Below are 22205 nucleotides of genomic sequence, written 5' to 3'. Positions count from 1 at the left end.
ATATGTACATACGTATAGGAATCATGGTTGAAAAATTTTATCTCATCAATGAACCCCTTCCCTGCCTCATGAAAATAAAAAAAATAATAAAAATAAGAAAAAAATATGAAACAATAATAATTTCTTAGTTAACACGTGTACTGAAAATGATATTCCCAAGTCGTAAATCACTGCAGTTCGAATTCATTAAATCACTCGGTATTGTATGTATGTACCTGCAAACAGTTATATTTACAATGGCGTTCAGTTTGGCTGCTTTTTCGTACATCGTGGCTTTAATTGTAGATGCTTTTTTAATATTCTTTGCAATATTTCATGTACGTGTCATTCACAAATGATGACTATTTTTGACACAAAATATTAACTAAAAACGTCAATATGAATGGTCATTGCAAATTATTTCGAACCATAGTGTTTTTAATTTATATAGTAGTTCATAATTAACGACGTTAAATTTTTCAGGTTATTGCGTTCGATGAATTAAAGACTGGTTATAAAAATCCCATCGAACAATGTAACAGTTTAAATCCGGTGAGACTACAAATGTTTCTATAACCTTAATTATTTAAAATTCATAATGACATTTATATTAATATTTCAGCTGGTTATTCCAGAATATGGATTGCACATTTTAATTAACATATTATTTTTAATAAGTGGACAGTGGTTTTCATTACTTTTAAATGTTCCATTAATAGCGTATCATTTATGGCAATATTTTCATAGACCTGTTATGTCTAAACCAGGTCTTTATGATCCTACAAGTATAATGAATGCTCAGGTTCTAATGATTCACCAAAGAGAAGGATGGATTAAACTAGCATTTTACCTTTTATCATTTTTTTATTATTTATACGGGTAAGTTTTAAAAAATTTATGTATCTTGATATATTTTTATATTAAATTTCACATTAAAAGTAATGTTTATAATCACTAATGTTTCAAAACAAATTTTATGAATTTCTGTTTTGTTTCAGTATGATCAGTTCATTAATTCATTGAAAAAGGTATTCCTTATTGTGTTTTCAATAACTTTCTGCATTTTTTTTTTAATATGTATAAAGTCAGTGTCTATGAATAAGCGGAAGGATATTTAATATGTTAAAATGTTAAGATTTTTAAAAATAAAGCTTAATGTTTGGATACCAATCTTTTCTATTTTATTGTAAGTTATTACAACATAACTATTTATAATAGTTAATATATATATATATATATATATATATACACACACACACACATGTACTTACATACACCCACAGATATGTACATATATATTTTTTAATAAAAATTGTATTATTAAGATTTAATTTAAACTCATTCAATAAATAGCCTTTAATTTCTATAATCATTTTTCTTCACATCAAATTATCTGACGTCAAACTTGAAGCAAAAGTGGATTAGACGAATAGTGGGAAGCTCCTTCCCCTAATTTTCTCCTTAACCGAGAAAAGTCGTCCCTGTGTGCGGTTGTACTAACTAACGTATATATATACTATATATATATATATATATGCATACGTGTCATGTTGAATCGATTTTAACCTCAATTCTTATTGCCAATAAATACAATGTTTTCTGAAAACACGTAAAGTACTTCTTTATGTAGCAATTCGCATTTATATAGAATATTGTTGTGTTAAAGACGATAATATTTATTACGTAAAAATGCCAACTATTAGTATTAAACGTGATTTATTATTCATAGTCCTGAATAAAACGTATTGTAAGTTAAGATTATTCAATGAAAATTTTAATTGCTTTATAATTAAACATGTTTAAATAACATTAATTCAGTTTTTTAATTAATTCCAATTAGTAGATAGTTTTTTCAAGTTCCAGGATTTTTTTTTTTTAATCTATTGTAATATAATTTTAGCGGATGAGGAGTTCCAAGATTTGTGTTTCAAATTTGGTCTAGAATTGGATGAAGTGGTATGATATTATGAGTTAATGTTATGCAACATAAATCATTAATATAAATTATTTTATTATTTAGTTTAATATGTATAAATAATGTTAAATCTTAATGTTTAGACAACAGAGAAGCAAACAATAATAAAGGAACAAGGTTTAGTTGAAAATACAGAGATGTCAGAGGAAGTTATCTATAAAATTGATATCCCAGCAAATAGATATGATTTATTATGTTTAGAGGGTTTAAGTATTGGACTTCTTATATTCTTAAATAAGTACGTATATATTAATTATGTCATATATGCATTTATATAAATCCATGTTCATAAATAATTATTATAAGTTCTTTTTAAATGGCTATTAATTATATATTCAGTAAGTTATTAATCTTTAACTGATTCTTGATAATACAATGACAGGACATAGTACAGTGATTGATTAAATTCAACTTTATAGAATTTGTATAATATTTATATATATATTTTAATATTTTCTAACATAGGCTAGATATACCAAAATACACAGCAATATCACCAAGTACTGGCCCACAAAAAATCATTATGTCAGAGCAGGTATATAATTTAAATAAGCACTAAAATTAAAGTTGATTATGACAGTAAAAGAAGTTAAAATATATAACATTCGAGAACAATATGTTTGTATTTCAGTGTTTAAAAATAAGAGGACATATTGTTGCAGCTGTTTTACGCGATATTAAATTTACAAAAGATTCCTATAATAGCTTCATTGATCTGCAAGACAAATTACATCAAAATATAGGTAGAAAGCGAAGTTTAGTATCCATTGGTACTCACGATCTGGATACCGTTAAGGGACCATTTTTATATGATGCGAAATCACCAAGCGATATTTCTTTTAAACCTCTGAATCAAGACAAGGAGTACACAGGAGAAGCAATTATGAATTTGTATGCTGTAGGTGTATTTCGATTCTAATATACTGTATATTTATTTTAAACGAAATTTTATATTAACAATTATTTTACAGAATCATGCACAGTTAAAACAATATTTGCACATCATAAAAAACAGCCCAGTTTATCCTGTAATAGAGGATAGCAATGGGATTATTTTATCTCTCCCACCAATTATTAACGGAGATCATTCAAAAATTACACTCGATACTAAAAATGTATTGATCGAATGTACTGCTACAGATCTTACAAAGGTACGTGTAACAGCAGTTTATTTACTAGATAAGAAAAGAAAAAGAAGAAAAAATAAGTAAAACTGAAATTTAAAAAATCGACAGGCAAAGATAGTATTGGATACTATAGTTTGTGCTTTTAGTCGATATTGTAAAATAAAATACACGGTAGAGACAGTAGAAATTGTATATCCTAACAAGAAAATATACCATTATCCGGAATTTAACTATCGTATTGAGGAAATTGATTGTAAAAAAGCAATAGAATATATCGGTATAAAACAAACACCAGAAGAAATAGCGGAATTACTTTCTCGAATGTCGTTGAAGACATTTGTTAAAAGAAATAATAAATTAGACGTTGAAGTGCCTCCTACTAGACACGATGTGATACATGCATGTGATATTTACGAAGATATTGCTATAGCGTATGGATATAATAACATTAAAAAAACTATTCCATATTTATCTACAATTGCAGAAGAGGTAAGAACAAATATCACCGATTGTTTAAATTTTAAAAATTTTAAATTAAAATTTGGTTATAATATTTTTATCTTGTATTTTAAACTTAGTTTCCACTAAACAAATTATCCGATCAGCTGCGTATAGAATTAGCTTGTGCTGGATTTACAGAAGCCTTAACTTTCTCATTGGTATGTAAAAGTATTGACAATATAATTTTGTTGATTGCGTGAAGTAATCAATAACTAAATCGATTTATTTGTTTTGTAGTGTTCGTGCGAAGATATATCGGATAAATTAGGTCATAAACTAAAAAATGTACCCGCAGTGTACATATCAAATCCAAAAACATTAGAATTTCAGGTATACATACATATATATGTATTTATATATTTTATTCGAGGAACAATATCGGTATCTTTTTTGAATGATTTTACAGGTTGCACGTACTACTTTGTTACCAGGTTTATTAAAAACATTAGCTGCAAATAAAAAAATGCCGCTTCCTCTTAAATTGTTTGAAGTATCCGATGTAATATTAAAGGATAATATTGTAGAAGTTGGGGCACGAAATAATCGACGTTTGTGTGCAGTGTACTGCAATAAATCGGATGGTTTTGAAACAATACATGGTTTACTGGATAGGATATTACAAGTACTAGAAGTACCATGGAATTCTAACAAAAGTGATAATGGATATTACCTTCGTAATGCCGACGGTAAAGTATCCTGTGATTTTGTGATTTTATTAGAAAAATTATACGTCAACACAGAAGAATACGAACTGTTTAGTTACTTAAAATATAATAGTATCTTTTCTTTATTCTGTATCATTTTTTCAGATCCGATTTTCTTTCCTCGTCGTTGTGCGGAAATATTATGTTACAGCAAGGTAATAGGAAAAATGGGTGTTTTGCATCCAGATGTGCTATCAAAATTTGATCTAAATACACCCTGTTCTGTATTAGAAATTAATATTGAACCATTTTTATAAAATATACACGATAAAGTACTTTCTATTTATCTCATTAATTTTATGTAATAGATTAATAAAAATATAAACAGCTTTTACAATACAATGTATATAAAAAGCACAAAGATCATGTTAAACACGATAAAATTATACTTCATTTCATTTTGCTTAATTGAATTATCCTAAACCCTATTTATATATACATATTTAAAAAAAAATATAAATTAAGATATTTCCGAAGTTTAAAAATGATATTACATATTTAAGTAGTTTTCGTTGTCGTCTCTTTGGAACTTTTTTCCCATATTTAATAGCGTTAAATTTTCAAAGGTATACTTTATCAATCAGTAACATATTTTGTATTGTTGTTTTTAAAGGTAAAAGTGTACCTATGTATATGTATGTATATTATCAGATGATTAAAAAAAGGAATGAACGAGTAGAAACGAAAGAAAGATGAATTACATTGTATACCTTAGCTAGGAATGGAAAACTCATAACTGTACAAGAATAAATTGAAAGTACCCGCCACGGAAAACGAAAGATGGCACATCGAATCGTATGAAATCATATAGATGGTTGAAGAGGCATCCGGGAGTCTTACCGTCAGCCATAGTAGAAATGGCGGGTGTTAGCTTACGTGAATGACGGCGATCGTGCTCGAGATTATTATCGAAAAGCAAGTGTTCTGTGTGTGTTTTACGACACGGAAACGATACTTTAGTATCATATGATTCATCTGGAAGGTAAAGATGCAGAATGTAGCACAAGGAACGACCTCGGATAGTCAGAAGCACGAGAAATCAGCAAACATTCACCACGACATTGGAAAGACGTCGTCAACTCCCCAGTCTTCGAACTCCAGTCCAACGAAGTCAGAGACCGAGACCTTCTCTGAACTGCAGCCACGCTTTATGGCAGACTCGTCGGAGAGCGAAGAAGACAGTGTTTCAGAGGTAAACGAAATGAAAAAAAAGAAACATGCCACGTTGTGAATAAGATATTGGTGCGATGAGAAGTTGAGCGCACGCATGTACGCACGCATATGCACCATGCACGCACACGCATGAACTCGTCGCCGCTTCTGTCGTTCGTCCAGTCACCGTCCCCCTCCCAACTTCTTGTTCTTCTTTCTTACATATTGGCTCACTTTTATTTGTCTCCTCTCGTGTATATATTTGTATATATGTATGAATACGTCATGGTGGTGCGTGCGCGTACGCACACGTCACCTTTTCACGAAATCTATTCGAATCGATGTTAATCTTATTTGACATTTTCTAATTTCATTGCATATTTGTTTAATGTAATTTTATTGCAAAATAGATACGGTGACAGTATCTAAATTAAAGTAGTTTTGTTTTCCTGTTAATTTATACAGTTTCTTATAAACGACAGAGAAATTGTTTTTCGATACAAATGATATGACATTATAATGGAATGTGTGTTCGGTAATGGGTAAACAATAATTATAATACAAAAAAAATGAAAAGGAAAAGAAAAACTTATTCAGGGTAAGCAAAACTGATATACAAGATACAAACTAAAACAAAATTCGTTTGTCTTTTTAAGAAGTTCAAATTCGACTTCGAACATAAGATGTTGATAACAACCAACTAATCATCTATTTAATCGCTACGAAATGAAACGAATTTTACACGGATACCTTACAAGAAACAAAGGGAACAAGAACGAAAAGGGAATTTGTCAAGAACGTTATATAATTGGAATATATGAGTTTAACAGTTGATAAAATACTAGTATATTGTTTGCTGCGCGTGATCCAACTATACAAAATATCCTCATACTTTTTGTTGAACGTACTTTCCTCGATTCTTCAATGACACTAATCTTATTAGGGTTTGATTTGAATCATTTAAAAAAATCATCGATCGATTGATGTTTTTTGGTTATCAAATAAATTCAAGGTATTCAAGGTATTCAAGGTAGAAGATACCTTTAAAGAAAGAAAGGAAAGCAGGGAGGAAGGAAGAAAAAGATTGATGTAGGATTTGTTGTATTTCATAGTTTTACGGTGGTACATACATCCATACGTACGTCTACGTAGAAAATGTTGGTTAAAGTACTTGGGTTAGCTGCACTGCATAATCAAGCGCGTGCGCACGCACGTGTACGTTTGTGTATATATTTATACAAGTAGGCGTTTTATATATATATATACACATATATATTTTACATATACACATGCATACGCGTCGTATACGTACGTATACTTTTCTCAGTGCACTAGTAAACTGGCATGCAGCACATTCGTCCGCGCGAGCTCTCGCGTGTTGCCTCTTCCTATATAACACATTTGTGTATGTGTGTGGCTATTTTACGTCCGCTTGCACTACGTTGTGCGCCACCCAGCGGAGTTCTCTTCGGCCGCGTTTCTCGTGTATTCGTGCGAGTTCGTGATCCTGCCTTCTTCTCTGCTCGATCGTCTTTATCTTCTTTTCTATACGTCCATAGGTGTATTTCTACCTTTACTGTAACAGCTAACTCATTCTGTGCTACTGTCAACGAGATTTCTGCTTTATCCTTGCCTCTGTTTCTGCCGGTTGGCTTGGCTCTCCTGTGTCGCTCGTGGTCGTGGCGTGGAAATTGTGGAGAGCAGAGCCACCATATTATTCTATATTCTACTAACAACGGTTACACGGAGTTCTTTTTTTTGTGATTTTTTTTTGGTACAGACAATTACATTGGTTGGTGCGACGTGCTCACACGATCGGTGAATACGCGACGAATTTTCTTTCGCGTTGTAGATTCGATAAAACAAACGGAACGCGTAGGTACGCACACAGAGTATACCAAGGAAGTGTCAGTTTCATCCTCCTTGGAATGGCTGCACATTGTTCTTATGTCTGTGTTCACTGGCAGGCGGTTTTAATCGCTTAGGAAAGATAGGATACTTTCACCTCTCTTCTGATTTACGTTTATGTCTCATCGGTTTCCACTCATCGCGCAAGAGGATATGACCTCTACGCGAGATGTACGTACGATGATTTAGATTAAGTAAAAATCTTAACTTGCTTTTACAAACAGTTAAAAGTCTGTAATTGTAAATTTAGAACATACTATAAAGACATCCTTCACCCTATTTTTTTCACTTTGCTACTCATACAGTTTTAATTTACCTATTTTTAATTCTTTTCACGATTTTAACTAATATTTTATTAACAATAACTATTTAACACAGTTTTTTTCTTATTATCTTTATTTCCTTTTGTTTGAACATTATACAATAACCTTAATTAGCAAAATCTGTGTCTTTTCTTTTCCTTTGTGAAACTTTTAATGTAAATCTATATTGATCGAGTACAAGGTTATCTTATTCTATTCAAACGTTTGTATCATTAAATAAAAACAATTTAACATCTTTTTTTAGATGAAGTTTACGATATTTCTATATATTTTCCACAAAGATAAAAGGAAAAGTTATATTTTATTTCTGTGCGTGTTATTTTCAATGTGTAGGATCAACAAAATGTAAAATATAAAATATAAAAAGTTTTAAATCCTGTATCTATTGAGATTTATACATGTAAAATCAGAGGCAAATACTCGTGTGTTCTACCAACATATGTTGCGTATGGAAACAAATTAGCTGAACCAATTATTTTATTGTATATTATATATACTTTGTCAAATAAAAAAATACGTTTATCAAAGCGTAGAGTATTATATATAAATCATCCATTTAAGATGTAATTTTAGTAGAAGAAATGTTATTCTGTTATAGGTGGAGTGTTTTGCGATTGATCAGGTCGAATTAGACGAAGGTCATCATTTAGAGTCATCTAAGTTTCTATTAACTTCTGAAGATCCTGAAAGATCTGTGGATCCTGAAACTCAGGCACGATTAGAAGCTTTATTGGAAGCAGCTGGTATTGGCAAGTTGTCATCAGGCGATGGGAAGCACTTGGCTGATCACGAAGTGCTCCGTCGCTTAACATCCAGTGTTTCTTGTGCATTAGATGAAGCAGCAGCTGCATTAACTCGTATGCGCAGCGACAATCCACGCACACAAAACGAAAAGCGCTCTCTTGTAGAGGCTTGCAGTGACGGCGACGTTGGTACTGTTAAGAAATTATTAACCGAAGGACGGAGTGTTAACGAAACTACTGAGGAGGGAGAGAGTTTACTCTCTCTCGCTTGCTCTGCTGGTTATTACGAACTTGCTCAGGTGTGAATCTTATTCGACACTTTTGTATGCTCTTAACATTTATAAATAGGGAAGAAAAAAAGAATAAGAAAAAAAAAAAAAAGAAAAAAAAAGAAAAAAAGTGTGCACACATTATTCTTGTATTCATATTTTTAAAATGTAAAACAAAATGTTATATATTTTCATCGTCATTATTGAAGGGGAAAAAAGATAAGAAAAAAATACAATTAGTATATGCGGAAAGGTATAGGAAATTATTTTATCACCATGGGACAATAAACAATATTCAAAGTAATTAAAATGTAAATAAGACATTGTTTTCTTTATTTATACTTCAATTATTATATTCTTTCGTTTTGTAAAAGTAAAATAAAGTATATAATTGTCCTCTGCTGTCAAAGATAATTTTTAACAATTTAACAGAGTAAAATTTGTTTCGCTTTGTAATTATCTTGTTTTATGAATTAGGTACTTTTAGCAATGAATGCTAACGTAGAAGATCGAGGCATCAAAGGGGATTGTACCCCTTTAATGGAAGCTGCCAGCGCGGGACACGTAGATGTTGTGAGCTTGCTTATTGCTCATGGAGCTGATGTTAATGCTCAATCGACTTCAGGTATGAAATGTAATTAAATTCCTTTAAAATGCAAGTAGAATATGTTGTATCATCACTGATATTATGTTTGACAATCTCGGTAGCGTGTATGGTATTTAAATGAAATGTATGAACTGTGAATCGTAGAAGTGTAATGGATAAATCAAGCTTTACGTGTGTTTAGGTAACACGCCCCTTATATATGGTTCTGCGGGTGGTCACGACGAGGTAGTGCGAGTATTGGTAGAAGCAGGCGCGAACATAGAAGATCACAACGAGAATGGTCATACACCTTTAATGGAAGCAGCTAGTGCTGGTCATGTTGCGGTAGCTAAAATTTTACTAGAACATGGCGCTGGAATTAATACTCATTCCAATGAATTTAAAGAATCTGCGTTAACATTAGCCTGTTACAAAGGACATTTGGAAATGGTTCGATTCTTATTAGAAGCTGGTGCAGATCAGGTAACTTATAATGCTGCGCTTACCTTTATCCCTCAGCTGTTTTATTGAAAGATAAATGTAAGGTAACTTTTGATTTGGTAGGAGCACAAAACCGACGAAATGCACACTGCCCTGATGGAAGCATCGATGGACGGCCATGTGGAAGTAGCTCGTTTGTTGTTAGATTCGGGTGCCCAAGTAAATATGCCAACAGATAGTTTTGAATCTCCATTAACTTTAGCCGCTTGTGGGGGTCATGTTGACCTTGCCATGCTTTTGATCGAGCGAGGCGCTAATATTGAAGAAGTAAATGACGAAGGTTATACACCATTGATGGAAGCGGCACGCGAGGGTCACGAGGAAATGGTTGCTTTACTTTTAAGTCAAGGTACAAACATCGATATTACTTATTTATTTCTGTACGTCGTATATTTATTAAAATGTAATTATTCAAATAGTTGGGATAATAATGTATACATATTTATGCATTTTGATGTAGGAGCGAACATCAATGCCCAAACAGAGGAAACGCAAGAAACAGCCCTTACTTTAGCCTGTTGCGGTGGCTTTTTGGAAGTTGCTGATTTTTTGATTAAAGCGGGAGCCGATATCGAATTGGGTGCATCTACTCCTTTGATGGAAGCCGCTCAAGAGGGTCATTTAGATCTCGTCCGTTATTTACTTGAATCTGCGGCAGATGTTCACGCTCAAACGCAAACAGGAGATACTGCGTTAACGTATGCTTGTGAAAATGGTCATACCGATGTTGTGGATCTCCTGCTTCAATTTGGTGCCGATTTGGTACGCCTTTTATCGATAAAAACTCTAAAAACTACTCTTTATACGTGTGTGTTTATGTATTTTTCTTTCTTTTATTCTATATAGGAGCACGAATCGGAAGGAGGAAGAACACCATTAATGAAGGCATGTAGGGCCGGTCATCTCTGTACAGTTCAGTTTCTTATATCAAAACGTGCAGATGTTAATAGACAAACAACAAACAACGATCATACACCTCTTTCACTGGCTTGCGCTGGTGGTCATCTCACAGTTGTAGAGCTTTTGCTCGCACAGTCTGCAAATCCATTTCATAAACTGAAGGTGTGTTGCACGAAATTTTCGTTTTAATGATTCTTTCGTCGAATTTTTTCACCTTGCTACTGTTCAATTCTCGTTACAGGATAATTCTACTATGCTGATAGAAGCTGCTAAAGGTGGACATACCAGTGTAGTTCAACTTCTGCTAGATTATCCTCACAGTATTATGATGAGTACACCACATAACACAGCCCCTACGCCTATGTTGCTTCCTCAACAACAACAACAACAACAACAGCAGCAGCAGCAGCAGCAGCAATCGCATCAACAGCAGCAGCAACAACAGCAGCAGCAACAACAGCAGCAGCAACCGCAGCAATCACAACAGCAGCAGCAGCAGCAGCAGCAGCAGCAGCAGCATGTAACTCATCAACAACATGTCCCGCCTCATCAACAACATACCCCTACACAACCCCAGTCGCATCAACAACAACAACATGCTGCAGAACAACCACAAGTGCAGAATCTGCAACCCAAACATAATACGCAAAAATCATTGTTAAGAAAAAATCGATCCGTAACCATAATGCCCGATATGAGCCTTACTTCTGCCGAGGCGCAACAAGTTCGTTCTCAACCCGCAGGAGAATCTGTTGTAACAACTAAGGACGATACTAATATTTTGGACAAAGGTAGTGGAGGATTTACCAACCTTTCAGAACCTAATATAAGTCTTAGCCCTGCTCCAGCCCCAACACCAGGGTTAAATATCTCCGAAAGTCGAAAGAAAAGGATTCTTGAGGACATTCAAGTAAGTGTTTATTGGTTAATTCAAATCAAAGAGTTCTGTCAATTTATTGAGTTAAAAATGTTGCAGAGGGTAGAAAGAGAGCTTCAAATGAACGGTCCGGAGGATTATTTCTCCGGTCTAAGAAATTCTGTTGTGACTCAACGACAACAACAGCAACAACAACAACAACAACATCAACAACAACAACAACCAGAAGATTCTAGTGAATCAGAAACGTTATCACCAGGTATTGCATAATGATTTTTTTTTTAATTTTCGGTCTTTTTGACTTTTCGTAATAATGTTGTTGCATTGAATGTTTCTAATGATAATATTTTCAATCGAAAGGTTTAGTTTGCAGTACGAGTGGTATGTCTGGGAATTCATTGACTCATCAAGGCACCAGTCAAGCAATATCACTGTATAATGCATTTCTCAGAGGGAAACGAATTGCACAAGAAGCTCAGTTATCTTTAGTTCCGTCTATATCGGAAACTTTTCCGGCAACAAACACTTTTCCTACTTCTCCTTCTCTTTCTGTTGCAACGATACCTGTCACGTCGTCTATTCCGCTTGTCACCTCAAACGTGTCTTCGACAACCACGCCGAGTCCACCAAGCATATCCACACCTCCTACTGTTATGGCTATTTCTCAGCCTATTACTGCGAGTAGCGATGTTAGCCAAAATACCGCTATAAGTGATCGTCCGAAAGCGAAACCTGTTTCCAAGAAGGAGGGTAAAAATATTCGAAAAGCTTCGTCCGGTGTAATAGGCGGAAAGTTGCAGCAACAGCAGCAGCAGCAGCAACAACAACAACAACAACAGCAGCAGCAGCAGCAACAGGCAACCTTGATGGCTGGTCTTCAACAGCAGTATCAGCAGAAACAACGACAACATACTTACCAAGTTCAACAGGTACATCAGCTGCAACAACTCAATCAACAATTACAATTACAATTGGATCAAGTACAGGTTTGTTCTTAATAAATAAATACATGTAGAGTTTTATACCTTTTATTGTTATTACTTGTGATAACTAACCCACGCACACACACACACACGCACACACACACAACATATATACGTAACACGTTCCTAATAATGTAACTAGGTGCAGCAGCAACAGCAACAACAATCGCAGACTCAACAACAACAGCAGCAGCAGTCGCAACAATTACAACTGCAGCAATCACAGTCACAACAACAACAACAACAACAGCAGCAGCAGCAGCAGCAGCAGCAGCAGCAGCAGCAGCAGCAGCAGCAACAACAACCTGGAGTAGTAACTGCTAATGGAAATAATCTACTCATGCCTACTCAATTAATGTCGCATCTCCACCCTACACATGCTCATCACCTTCACGACCAAGTAATTATTGCACTTGAAAAGTATTATATACAAACATCAATTACGTACATATAAATTAAATATATATGTATATGTGCAGCAAGCGACTCAACAAAATCTTACTGAGCAAACAGATCCTGAATTAGCAAGATTACACCGAGATGGAGCTTGTCCTTTTGTTGCTGCTGCTCAAAAAGCAAAGGCGCTTTGTACTAGTGAAAGCGTCATCAAATTGGAAGATGGCACACATATTCCTTTAGACGATGCTTTTGAAATATTTCGATCAATTAGTTTCGACGATACCGTCGATGGTAAATATTTAAACAATATTCTTTTGTTTGTTGATTATTCATTAATTTTATTGTCTAATATTATTTGATTAAATAGCGACAGAAGATCAAGAGAAACTTGAATTGAAAAGATTAGAAGTGTCGGCTGGTAAGGATCCTCAGCAATTGCAACAACAACAACAACAACAACAACAACAGCAGCAGCAGCAACAGCAGCACCAAGTGCAGCAACTACAAAATTTGCAAACCACTCAAATAGTTCAACAGGCAGCCAGTCCTTATACTTCTCAAGAATATTTTACTAATCCGGTGTCATCGGTACCGTCTGTTTCGTTACCAACTTTGCCTTCTCTTCAAGTAACTAGTGCTGGTGTTCAAATACAAGCAGACATATCAGCGGGTTTACAGTTAACCGGTACACAACCCCTACAAAATCAACCGTTTAAAGATGCATTAACAGTCTATCAAGAAGGATATCTTCAGGGTCTTCGATGTCATTTTCAGCCACAATTATTACTCCAATCTTCAGAAATAAGTAAGTTTTACGATTGCAAACATTCAAATTAATTAACAAGATGGTACAGTTTTCATTGAAATGAACACCTTCCTTTGCTATCAGCATTTCCCACGCAAGCTTTACCTACTGTAACCGAAGCGACAGGAATAATAGATAATATACCTCATCAACCGAATGGTTACGGTCAATCGACAACATGTAGCACCAATCAAGTTCAAGTTGCTACTCAAACTCAAGCACCAGCAACAACAACTGCGGCAACCATTGTTGCTTCGGATAAGAAGCAAGTTTATACAGCTCCAACTACCGGTAAAGGAAAAAAAGGAAGATATCCTCTTTTGCCGCAACAACCATCGTGTCAGCAACAACAAACTGCCAATACACAACAGCAAACTCCTAATTTTCCCACTCAAAATTATCAATTGGATCCAACAACAGGTGAGGGATTTCTGGTGCAATTCGAGTGTGTTTATGCGTCGTTCTTTTCCAAGAATTCGCAGTAGGCGATAGAGAAAAAGATATAATTTTTGAAAATGAATAATTATAGTAATCCAACAATTTTTATTCAACAATTGTACAACTAAGTTTCATTATTTAGTTGCTGGTCAATACACTACAGGTGTCCCAACTGTTGGTGGTTATACAACTAGTCAAGTACCACCTGCACCATTTTCTTGCATGGATGTGGATTCCGAAACGGATAGTAATCACGATACAGCTCTAACATTGGCATGCGCTGGTGGACACGAAGAACTTGTTGAACTCTTATTAAGTCGTGGCGCAGATATAGGTACGATATATAAACTTAAGTACATCTAAGCGTACATTTCATTTTCAGACTTTAAATTATTAATATTAACTGGTCGGTTAATTTTTTTTTCAGAGCATAGGGATAAAAAGGGGTTTACTCCACTTATTTTAGCAGCAACGGCGGGTCATCACAAAGTGGTAGAAATTCTTCTGAATCATGGGGCCGATATAGAGGCTCAATCCGAACGTACTAAGGATACGCCATTATCTCTCGCCTGTAGCGGTGGTAGATACGAAGTGGTAGATCTTCTGCTTAATCGGGGTGCTAACAAAGAACATCGCAATGTTTCCGATTACACACCTTTAAGCCTTGCTGCGTCCGGTGGATACGTTAATATAATAAAGCTTCTTCTTAGTCATGGTGCTGAAATTAATTCTCGAACTGGTTCGAAATTAGGTATTTCTCCTCTCATGCTTGCCGCTATGAATGGTCATGTTGGTACGTTTATCATAAATCTCTTATTTTTCAATAAACTGTATTTTAAAGTATTATATATTTTAAATGATATTCGAAATTTTAATTAAATTTTAATTATAGCTGCGGTGAAATTATTGTTGGATATGGGTAGTGACATAAACGCTCAAATAGAAACTAATCGTAATACCGCGTTAACGTTGGCGTGTTTTCAAGGCAGACACGAGGTTGTTAGTCTTCTTCTCGATCGTAAAGCTAATGTAGAACATCGAGCAAAGGTATGTGTTTTTTCCTTTCCATTATAAGTTTATTTTCATGAATTGTTTTATTTAATATTTAATATTTAATATTTAATATTTAATGCTTGATATACGATAAAAAGGTATCGACGAATAGCTGTCCGTTTAAGGATTTTACACGTTTCAACTTGTTGATAAAATACGATGAAAATATAAAACGAGTAAATATTATCCACAGACTGGCTTAACACCATTAATGGAAGCAGCTAGTGGAGGATACGTAGAAGTTGGACGTGTCTTACTTACTAAGGGAGCAGATGTTAATGCTACTCCTGTTCCATCGTCTCGCGATACTGCCCTTACCATTGCTGCTGATAAAGGACACTGTCGTTTCGTAGAACTATTGTTGTCAAGGTAAAGATGGTTCATTTCGTTTTTTCTCTCTCCTTGTTGACCCTTCTTCTCTTCGCATCATTCTAGTAGCATTCTAAAGCATATTTATAAATTTAATAGGGGAACTCAAGTCGAAGTGAAGAATAAAAAGGGAAATAGTCCATTGTGGTTAGCAGCAAACGGTGGACATTTGAATGTTGTTGATTTGTTGTATCATGCTGGTGCGGACATAGATTCTCAGGATAATCGCAAGGTATACATAGAAACATTATAAAGTTAGATTAACGAAAGTCGATCAACTTTTTAGTTTGTTATATTACATTTTGTTATATTATCGGGTGTTTCCCGGCGCATTACGTTACAGGTTTCCTGTTTAATGGCTGCTTTTCGTAAAGGACATATAAAAGTAGTTAAATGGATGGTAAATCATGTTACTCAGTTTCCAAGTGATCAGGAAATGACAAGGTATATAGCTACCGTAAGCGATAAAGAATTGTTAGAGAAATGTCAGGAGTGTGTAAAAGTGATTCGAGCAGCAAAAGAGACTCAAGCGGCGAAAGCGAATAAAAACGCGACAATATTGCTGGAGGAACTCGATATGGAAAAGACAAGGGAAGAATCGAAAAAAGCGGCGGCCGCTCGTAGACGGGAGCGAAAAAAGAAAAAGAAACTAGAGAAAAAAGAAGAGAAACGTAAATTGCACGAAGAATACAAGAAGAATGAAACAAATTACGAGGACAAAGAGGAAAGTGGAAAGAAATCCGGAGACGAGGAGTGCGATAGAGTGGATGATAGCGAACATGAAACTGGCGACGGTTGCGAAAGAATGGACAGTATGCCGTCACCGGTTAACAGAAGCCCGGAAGATCCTGACAGAGAGGAAGGTGATAGCGGTATCGATGCGAACAGCCAAGGCAGTTGTAGCAGCAACGATGTTAAAGCTAGAGAGAAAAAGAAAGATAAAAAGAAAAAGAAGACCAACAGTCCTGCTACTAACGAGAAAGATACTTCTCCGCAAAGATCTCCAAAGTCCGTTATCACACAAACTGCTACTTTATCCCAAAATTCCATCACGCCGACAAAGTCTCAAAATAATTCATCCGACAAGTAAGTTTAAATATTGATTCGTGTAGCGAGTGTACTTGAGAACATTGTTTAGTTTCTTCGATGATTATACTTTTCAGAAGAAGTATGATTAACAGTACGGGCCCAGTGTCTGTGTCCATAGCGTCCACTACGACAACTACCAGATCCTCGACCGTGAACTGTAGTGAACGTAAATTAAAAGGTCAGCTGGTATTCGAATCGTCGCGACATCCTGCCGATAGAGAAGATTTTGAGGCGACTGGGAATGAAACGTATATGCCTGGTAAGGGCAAAAAGGCTTATAGTAATCAGTACGACGGAGACGCATTGAATACTTCCACGAAGTCAAACAATACGACTAGTCCTAAGCAAGGAGGCAAGCGTGAGGAAGGTTGGAAAGAAGTTGTACGAAAGTAAGAAACATCATTTTATCTTCTTTCATTTTCATTTATTTTTCTTCCTTACCAAATTAGTAGCATTTAATCGTGAAAATGAAAATGAAAATGAATATTTCATATCGAAATAATAAGTAAGAAACAGAAAAGAAATAAAATCCAAAAAGAAAAAAGCAAACGTAGAGGCACACACAAAAACATACATACATATATACATACATCCATTGCATGCATAGATGCATAGGTACGTACGTACATAGTTACATTTATGAAACAGGGGACAGTCTGACGATTCGGGGAGATTCATGAATTCACCATTCCGTTCGAAAAAAGTTTCCGTTCCACCAAATGCTATCAGTCGAGTTATTGGAAGAGGTGGGAGCAATATAAATGCCATTAGAGGTGCAACAGGAGCACACATTGAAGTCGAAAAGCAAAGCAAGTGTCAAGGCGAACGAATTATTACAATAAAGTACGTATGCTTGCACCTTAAGTATCGTTGTTATTTTTATTAAACGTTAAAAAGTTAAAAAGTTTTTAAAAGGAAAAAAAAAAAAAAAAAAAAAAAAAAAAACGAAACGAACGAGATATGTGAACGATTATTTTCAGAGGGTCATCGGATGCAACAAAGCAGGCCCATACATTAATAGCCGCACTGATCAAGGATCCGGACGTTGACATATTGCAGATGCTTCCAAAATCAAAGCTTACAGTTGTTACAACTTCCTCTTGGGATAAAACCGTCTCTACCGTAGCTGTAAGATCGCACATTATTTCACTTGTTATCCTTATTACGTACGGTGTAATAATCCAAGTAGTAATAATTTAATACATTCGCTAATTGACTGACTGACTAACTAACTAACGCTAACGTGTTTCAATTTTAGTCGAGTAAAGCAAAACTGGGTGCTGTAAGTAAACCATCTAGTCTAATGTCCAGTTCCAATAGTACGCAAATCAATAAATCTAGTTATACACCGGGAGTTTCGACGGTGAATCAGTTGATTCCACTCCGGTCATCGTCCGCCATAAAACTCGCTGGAGCATTTCCAACACCCTTGCCACGTGCAACAGCACCAAGGCTCGTAGCCGCAGGTAACGTATTATTATTTTTATTACGCGATCGTGGAATATCGTGTAGAAAAAGTATCTCGACTGAACGAAATTCGATTTTTTTTCTACGCATACAGCTGAGAAACGAGCCCAAGCTGTAGCTGCTCAGATGGCTTCTTCATCGTCGAACACGAAAACAACAATGTCGTATACGAGTGCAATTATGACCGCTGGTCGAGCCACGAAAATCGTGACGACAAGTACCACCCAAACATTTGCGGCGAAATTATCCGAAATCACTGCCTCGACGCATACATCTACCACCGTAATGCAGTCCACTCATACAACGGTAAACAAGCAAAAATCATTGCAAGCGAATACTGTCACTGTCATGTCAGCCACGGCTGCAGCAATGGCTCAGACTTCGTCTCAACAGTCTATAGTCAGTACATCGCCGAAACACTGCCGACCACTGCCTACTTTGTCTGCCCCGCCAACTATGGTCTCTCATTATTCTGGAAAGTCTACTTATTCCCCTGGATCTAATACCGCTGTATCGTCAACAACGAGCACCGGTGTAGCAGCATATTGCCCGGAAAATTCTATTACCTCGACTTGTTCGAACGCGACAGTTCGTGTCAGCCCGTCACCACCGGTAGTATCGCAGTGTCAACAGTTACAGCAGCAACAACAACAACAGCAGCAGCAGCAGCAGCAGCATCATCAACAACACCAGCAACAGCAGCAGCAGCACCAGCATCAGCACCAGCAACAACAACAACAAGCGCAACAGCAACAAGTTCGTAGTACGACACCTATCGCCCCAACAATTCAAGAACATCAGCAGCAACAGCAACAGCAACAGCAGCAACAACAACAACAGCAGCAGCAGCAGCAACAGCAACAGCAACAGCAACAGCAGCAGCAGCAACAAACAAATAATACACCTCTGGAATATTCATTGTTCAATGATACCTTTACAAAAGTCACCCAGCAATCAATGTGGGGTGGTCGAGAAAATGAGTCTCAAAAGGGTATGAATTTTGCTACTGTAGCTGGTGGCGGAGTATCCGTAAATACATCTGGCTCATCCTCGTCCAAATTCATCGACAGCGTTCCCCCTCAGGCTAGTATCAAATTTACTATTTTATTTATATTGTTTCTACAGACGCGAAAGAATCAGGAGGATTAGGTTAATGATTTAAAGTTGTTGTAAATAAGAATTTTTATCGTGCAGGTGGATGCTTCGAAAGCTCCTGGATATCGAGGAACAACAATGTGCTCTCCTGTCTCGAGTAAATCGAACAACAATACGACCAACGCAAACGCGTCTAACATAGGAAGTGGCGGCTCCTCGAATACTGGCCACAATCCCATTCAACCGCCACAGTTTCAATCTTCTGGAAATTACAACGAACATCCTTTGTCGAACAAGCCACCCGGTAGTTTGGCGGTCGCTCGACCAGTGATTCCGCAACAAAGTATCGAAATGAGCGCAGCTATGGGAACACAATACAACAGGCCAGTATTTCAAGGGGAGTTAACATCTCGTAACGCGAGCACCCATCAAGCGCACGTGATTGCAGCGTCGAGCTCGCAAGGAACGTTGGACGTAGGTTTGTTCAAAGGGAATAACGTTGCTTACGAGCACCCAAACGTAAACTCAAGCTTATTGAAGATGGTACCGAACGAAGCGGCACAGGCTCATCCTCTTCTACCTTTCCATCCTCATATGCAGAACTTCACCCAAACAATAGCAGCGCCATCTGCTTCGGTGAATACCACTGTCAGTATGTCTAGATTAAATCCGAGGGCGCCCGATTTCTCTAGTTCTTTACACTTGAACAGTAAACCTCAAGTAACAATGTTCAACGCGGGTTCGGCTGCGGGAATACATCCGAATATGTTTGCCACGGTACCGCCACCTCCTCCATCCGCGATCCAGTCCAATAATTTAGCGATGCTCGGAAACTTTCCTCTAGGAAAGTATCAACCACCATCCCGCGCCACTCCCAATACCGGAATCTCGACGAACGGGCAAACTCGTTGGCCATTCGCTCCGCCGCACAATAATTATCCGCCGCCTCATCAAGACCCCATGATCGGTCAAATTGGCTTCTCGAATCATTTGGCGAACATGACCGCACAACCTGGTAGCATCGACTTGATCACCAGTTTAGAGAATGGTGGTTCGCCGGCTATATCGCCCTCTTCGCCGGCACAGGTGGCTCAAGAAATGAATCCATTAAAGATAGAGGATCGAAAAGTACCACGACCGATCGGCACCGAAAGAGCATGGAAAAATTACGCGACCGCAGGAATGGGACCTGGTGGCGACGCTGATTCCATTAATTGGATGTTGAATAACGAAAAACTTGTTGGATCTTGGGCAAATTTGGCTCCGGGAATAGATAGGCATCAGATGTTTCGATCCAACCCAACTTACAATCGTATATCCAATGTTGATGCCGAACTTCATCAAATGATGGAATCCTCCTTTCAGGTATACCAATTTTTAATGACAATTCATTTTTTACTGTTTCCCTTCTTTCTCTTCTTTCTCTTCTTTCAGTACAACAAAGTATTGTCGCTTAATAATAAAGAGTATTATATTTACATAGGGTCATGTGGATACTCAACAACCGTTCCCAAATGGTAGCGCTGCAGCCCTCTCACTGATGCCTGGATTAACTTTATTACCTGGTCAATTTGGAACTCCTGCTCTAACAGAAATTCCTCCTAACGAAGTAAACAAAATGGATGCACCAGCATGGGGAATACCAGATGCCGTACAAGATAAACAACACGCGGTATGCAATGTATTGATTAATCGATAAAATAGAAAAAGACGGGAAACGGAAAAAGATAAGAGTATAATTTTCAGTATGTTCAATGTGTATTTAAGAGTAGTCAGTCTTCACCGTTTTCCTCTCTTTTATCTCTATTGCAATAATTCATTTATATTTTATATGTATTTACTCGTAACGTACCCCGTTTATTCGTTCTATTTATGTTTTATATTTACATTGTATACGAACAATCTGATTACAGGCATGGAATAAATGGGCTCATTAGAAAGAGAGAAATTTTTGTGAAGACAACTTCGTTTTCTTTCTCGGATGATGCAAAATAGGACCTGGAACTTGAATTAGTAAATAGATGATGGAACGGGAGGACGAAGCATTGTTTTTAGGCACTTAAATTACATTACTATCCTAATTATATCCATTACAAACACAGATTCGATTTGTCATGCTAGATGATAAGACGATAAATCCTTACTACAACTTAATACTATTATCTAGTATAATTATGCAATACAAATAATCACCGGATACGACACGAAACAGTTTAAGAAGAAGAAGAAGAGAAGAAGAAGGAAAAGGAGAAGAAGGAAAAAGTAAAATAGGAAGAACGCCGGTGGCGGTAACAGCGAAACGGAACAAAGGATTTTTATCGTTTGTGTTCTCTCATCGTCTTCGATCTATCTTCGGCCATGCTACTTGTATACTCCAGGATCGTTTTCGATCGATTCGATACGCGAAATGCCGACGGCAATTTTCGAAACTTCTTCCCCTTTTTATTTTCATTTTTGCCGGATCGACTTGCCCAATTTATACGGGACTTGAGTCTTATACGATCGTTGCGATAAATTCACGTACCAATTATTATTACGTCTGCTTTGGCTTTCACATACCCTTTAATAGTACATCTGAAATTAGAATGCTATTATCATTTTTTTTTCTTTTTTTCGTTCCTTCAATTTCGTGTACCGAATTTAAAAAAAGAGCTTTGTTTCTCAATCGTCTCTATGCGCGTGTCGGAAGTATGCGTTGCGAAAAAAAACAAAGGCTTAGATTTGCCACGCGGACAACCGAATGAAATACATCATATTATGTTAACTAAATGATAATAATAACAATAATAATATTATTATTGTCGTATCAAAGAGCGTTATTTCTGTGTTTGGGGATCAAATATTAAAGGAAATTATAAACGTATAAAGGAACAAAATTAGGAAATTGCTTCCAGCTTACCAAAAGAAACAAACCATACAACTGTTGTTCCCTTTCTCCCCGTTTTCCTACTTGTACTACAAT

The 22205-nt window shown here is 36.3% G+C and overlaps 3 protein-coding genes across 13 annotated transcripts; all 3 read left to right on the top strand.

The window, feature by feature from the left end:
- Positions 1–27: 27 nt before the first annotated feature.
- On the top strand, positions 28–1143 carry cni (protein cornichon). 2 transcript variants are annotated; one of them, XM_034331729.2, is made up of 4 exons: positions 28–203; positions 463–531; positions 602–858; positions 978–1143. In XM_034331729.2, the coding sequence occupies exons 1-4, from the start codon at positions 147–149 to the stop codon at positions 1000–1002; spliced, it is 408 nt and encodes a 135-aa protein (XP_034187620.1). In that variant the 5' UTR covers positions 28–146; the 3' UTR covers positions 1003–1143. The 2 variants fall into 2 exon arrangements, with proteins under 2 accessions (XP_034187620.1, XP_034187619.1); XM_034331728.2 differs by having other exon boundaries at positions 32–317.
- Positions 1144–1516: 373 nt separating this feature from the next.
- Positions 1517–4662, top strand: beta-PheRS (phenylalanine--tRNA ligase beta subunit). Of its 2 annotated transcripts, XM_034331720.2 has the most exons (11): positions 1517–1726; positions 1880–1935; positions 2038–2192; positions 2420–2489; positions 2586–2852; positions 2926–3105; positions 3190–3570; positions 3660–3740; positions 3820–3912; positions 3989–4268; positions 4392–4662. In XM_034331720.2, the coding sequence occupies exons 1-11, from the start codon at positions 1669–1671 to the stop codon at positions 4541–4543; spliced, it is 1773 nt and encodes a 590-aa protein (XP_034187611.2). In that variant the 5' UTR covers positions 1517–1668; the 3' UTR covers positions 4544–4662. The 2 variants fall into 2 exon arrangements, with proteins under 2 accessions (XP_034187611.2, XP_034187614.2); XM_034331723.2 differs by lacking the exon at positions 1880–1935 and having other exon boundaries at positions 1574–1726.
- Positions 4663–5121: 459 nt separating this feature from the next.
- mask (multiple ankyrin repeats single KH domain) lies at positions 5122–21852 on the top strand. 9 transcript variants are annotated; one of them, XM_034331706.2, is made up of 29 exons: positions 5122–5478; positions 8268–8418; positions 8503–8711; positions 9159–9306; positions 9470–9750; positions 9832–10117; positions 10229–10530; positions 10615–10830; positions 10910–11578; positions 11645–11804; positions 11906–12531; positions 12671–12928; positions 13008–13218; positions 13295–13732; positions 13817–14152; positions 14313–14504; positions 14598–14963; positions 15063–15217; positions 15417–15592; positions 15692–15824; positions 15936–16678; positions 16756–17070; positions 17330–17524; positions 17662–17809; positions 17940–18147; positions 18243–19231; positions 19343–20608; positions 20727–20915; positions 21157–21852. In XM_034331706.2, the coding sequence occupies exons 1-29, from the start codon at positions 5275–5277 to the stop codon at positions 21178–21180; spliced, it is 9594 nt and encodes a 3197-aa protein (XP_034187597.2). In that variant the 5' UTR covers positions 5122–5274; the 3' UTR covers positions 21181–21852. The 9 variants fall into 9 exon arrangements, with proteins under 9 accessions (XP_034187597.2, XP_034187595.2, XP_076544743.1 ...); XM_034331704.2 differs by having other exon boundaries at positions 8268–8711; XM_076688628.1 differs by having other exon boundaries at positions 8268–8711; positions 10910–11804; positions 12671–12771; positions 12808–12928.
- The last annotated feature ends 353 nt before the right edge of the window (positions 21853–22205 follow it).

The sequence above is a fragment of the Osmia lignaria genome, chromosome 6 (assembly GCF_051020975.1).
Source record: "Osmia lignaria lignaria isolate PbOS001 chromosome 6, iyOsmLign1, whole genome shotgun sequence".
NCBI classification, from domain to species: domain Eukaryota; kingdom Metazoa; phylum Arthropoda; class Insecta; order Hymenoptera; family Megachilidae; genus Osmia; species Osmia lignaria.
This window is presented reverse-complemented; position numbering and strand designations above follow the sequence as displayed.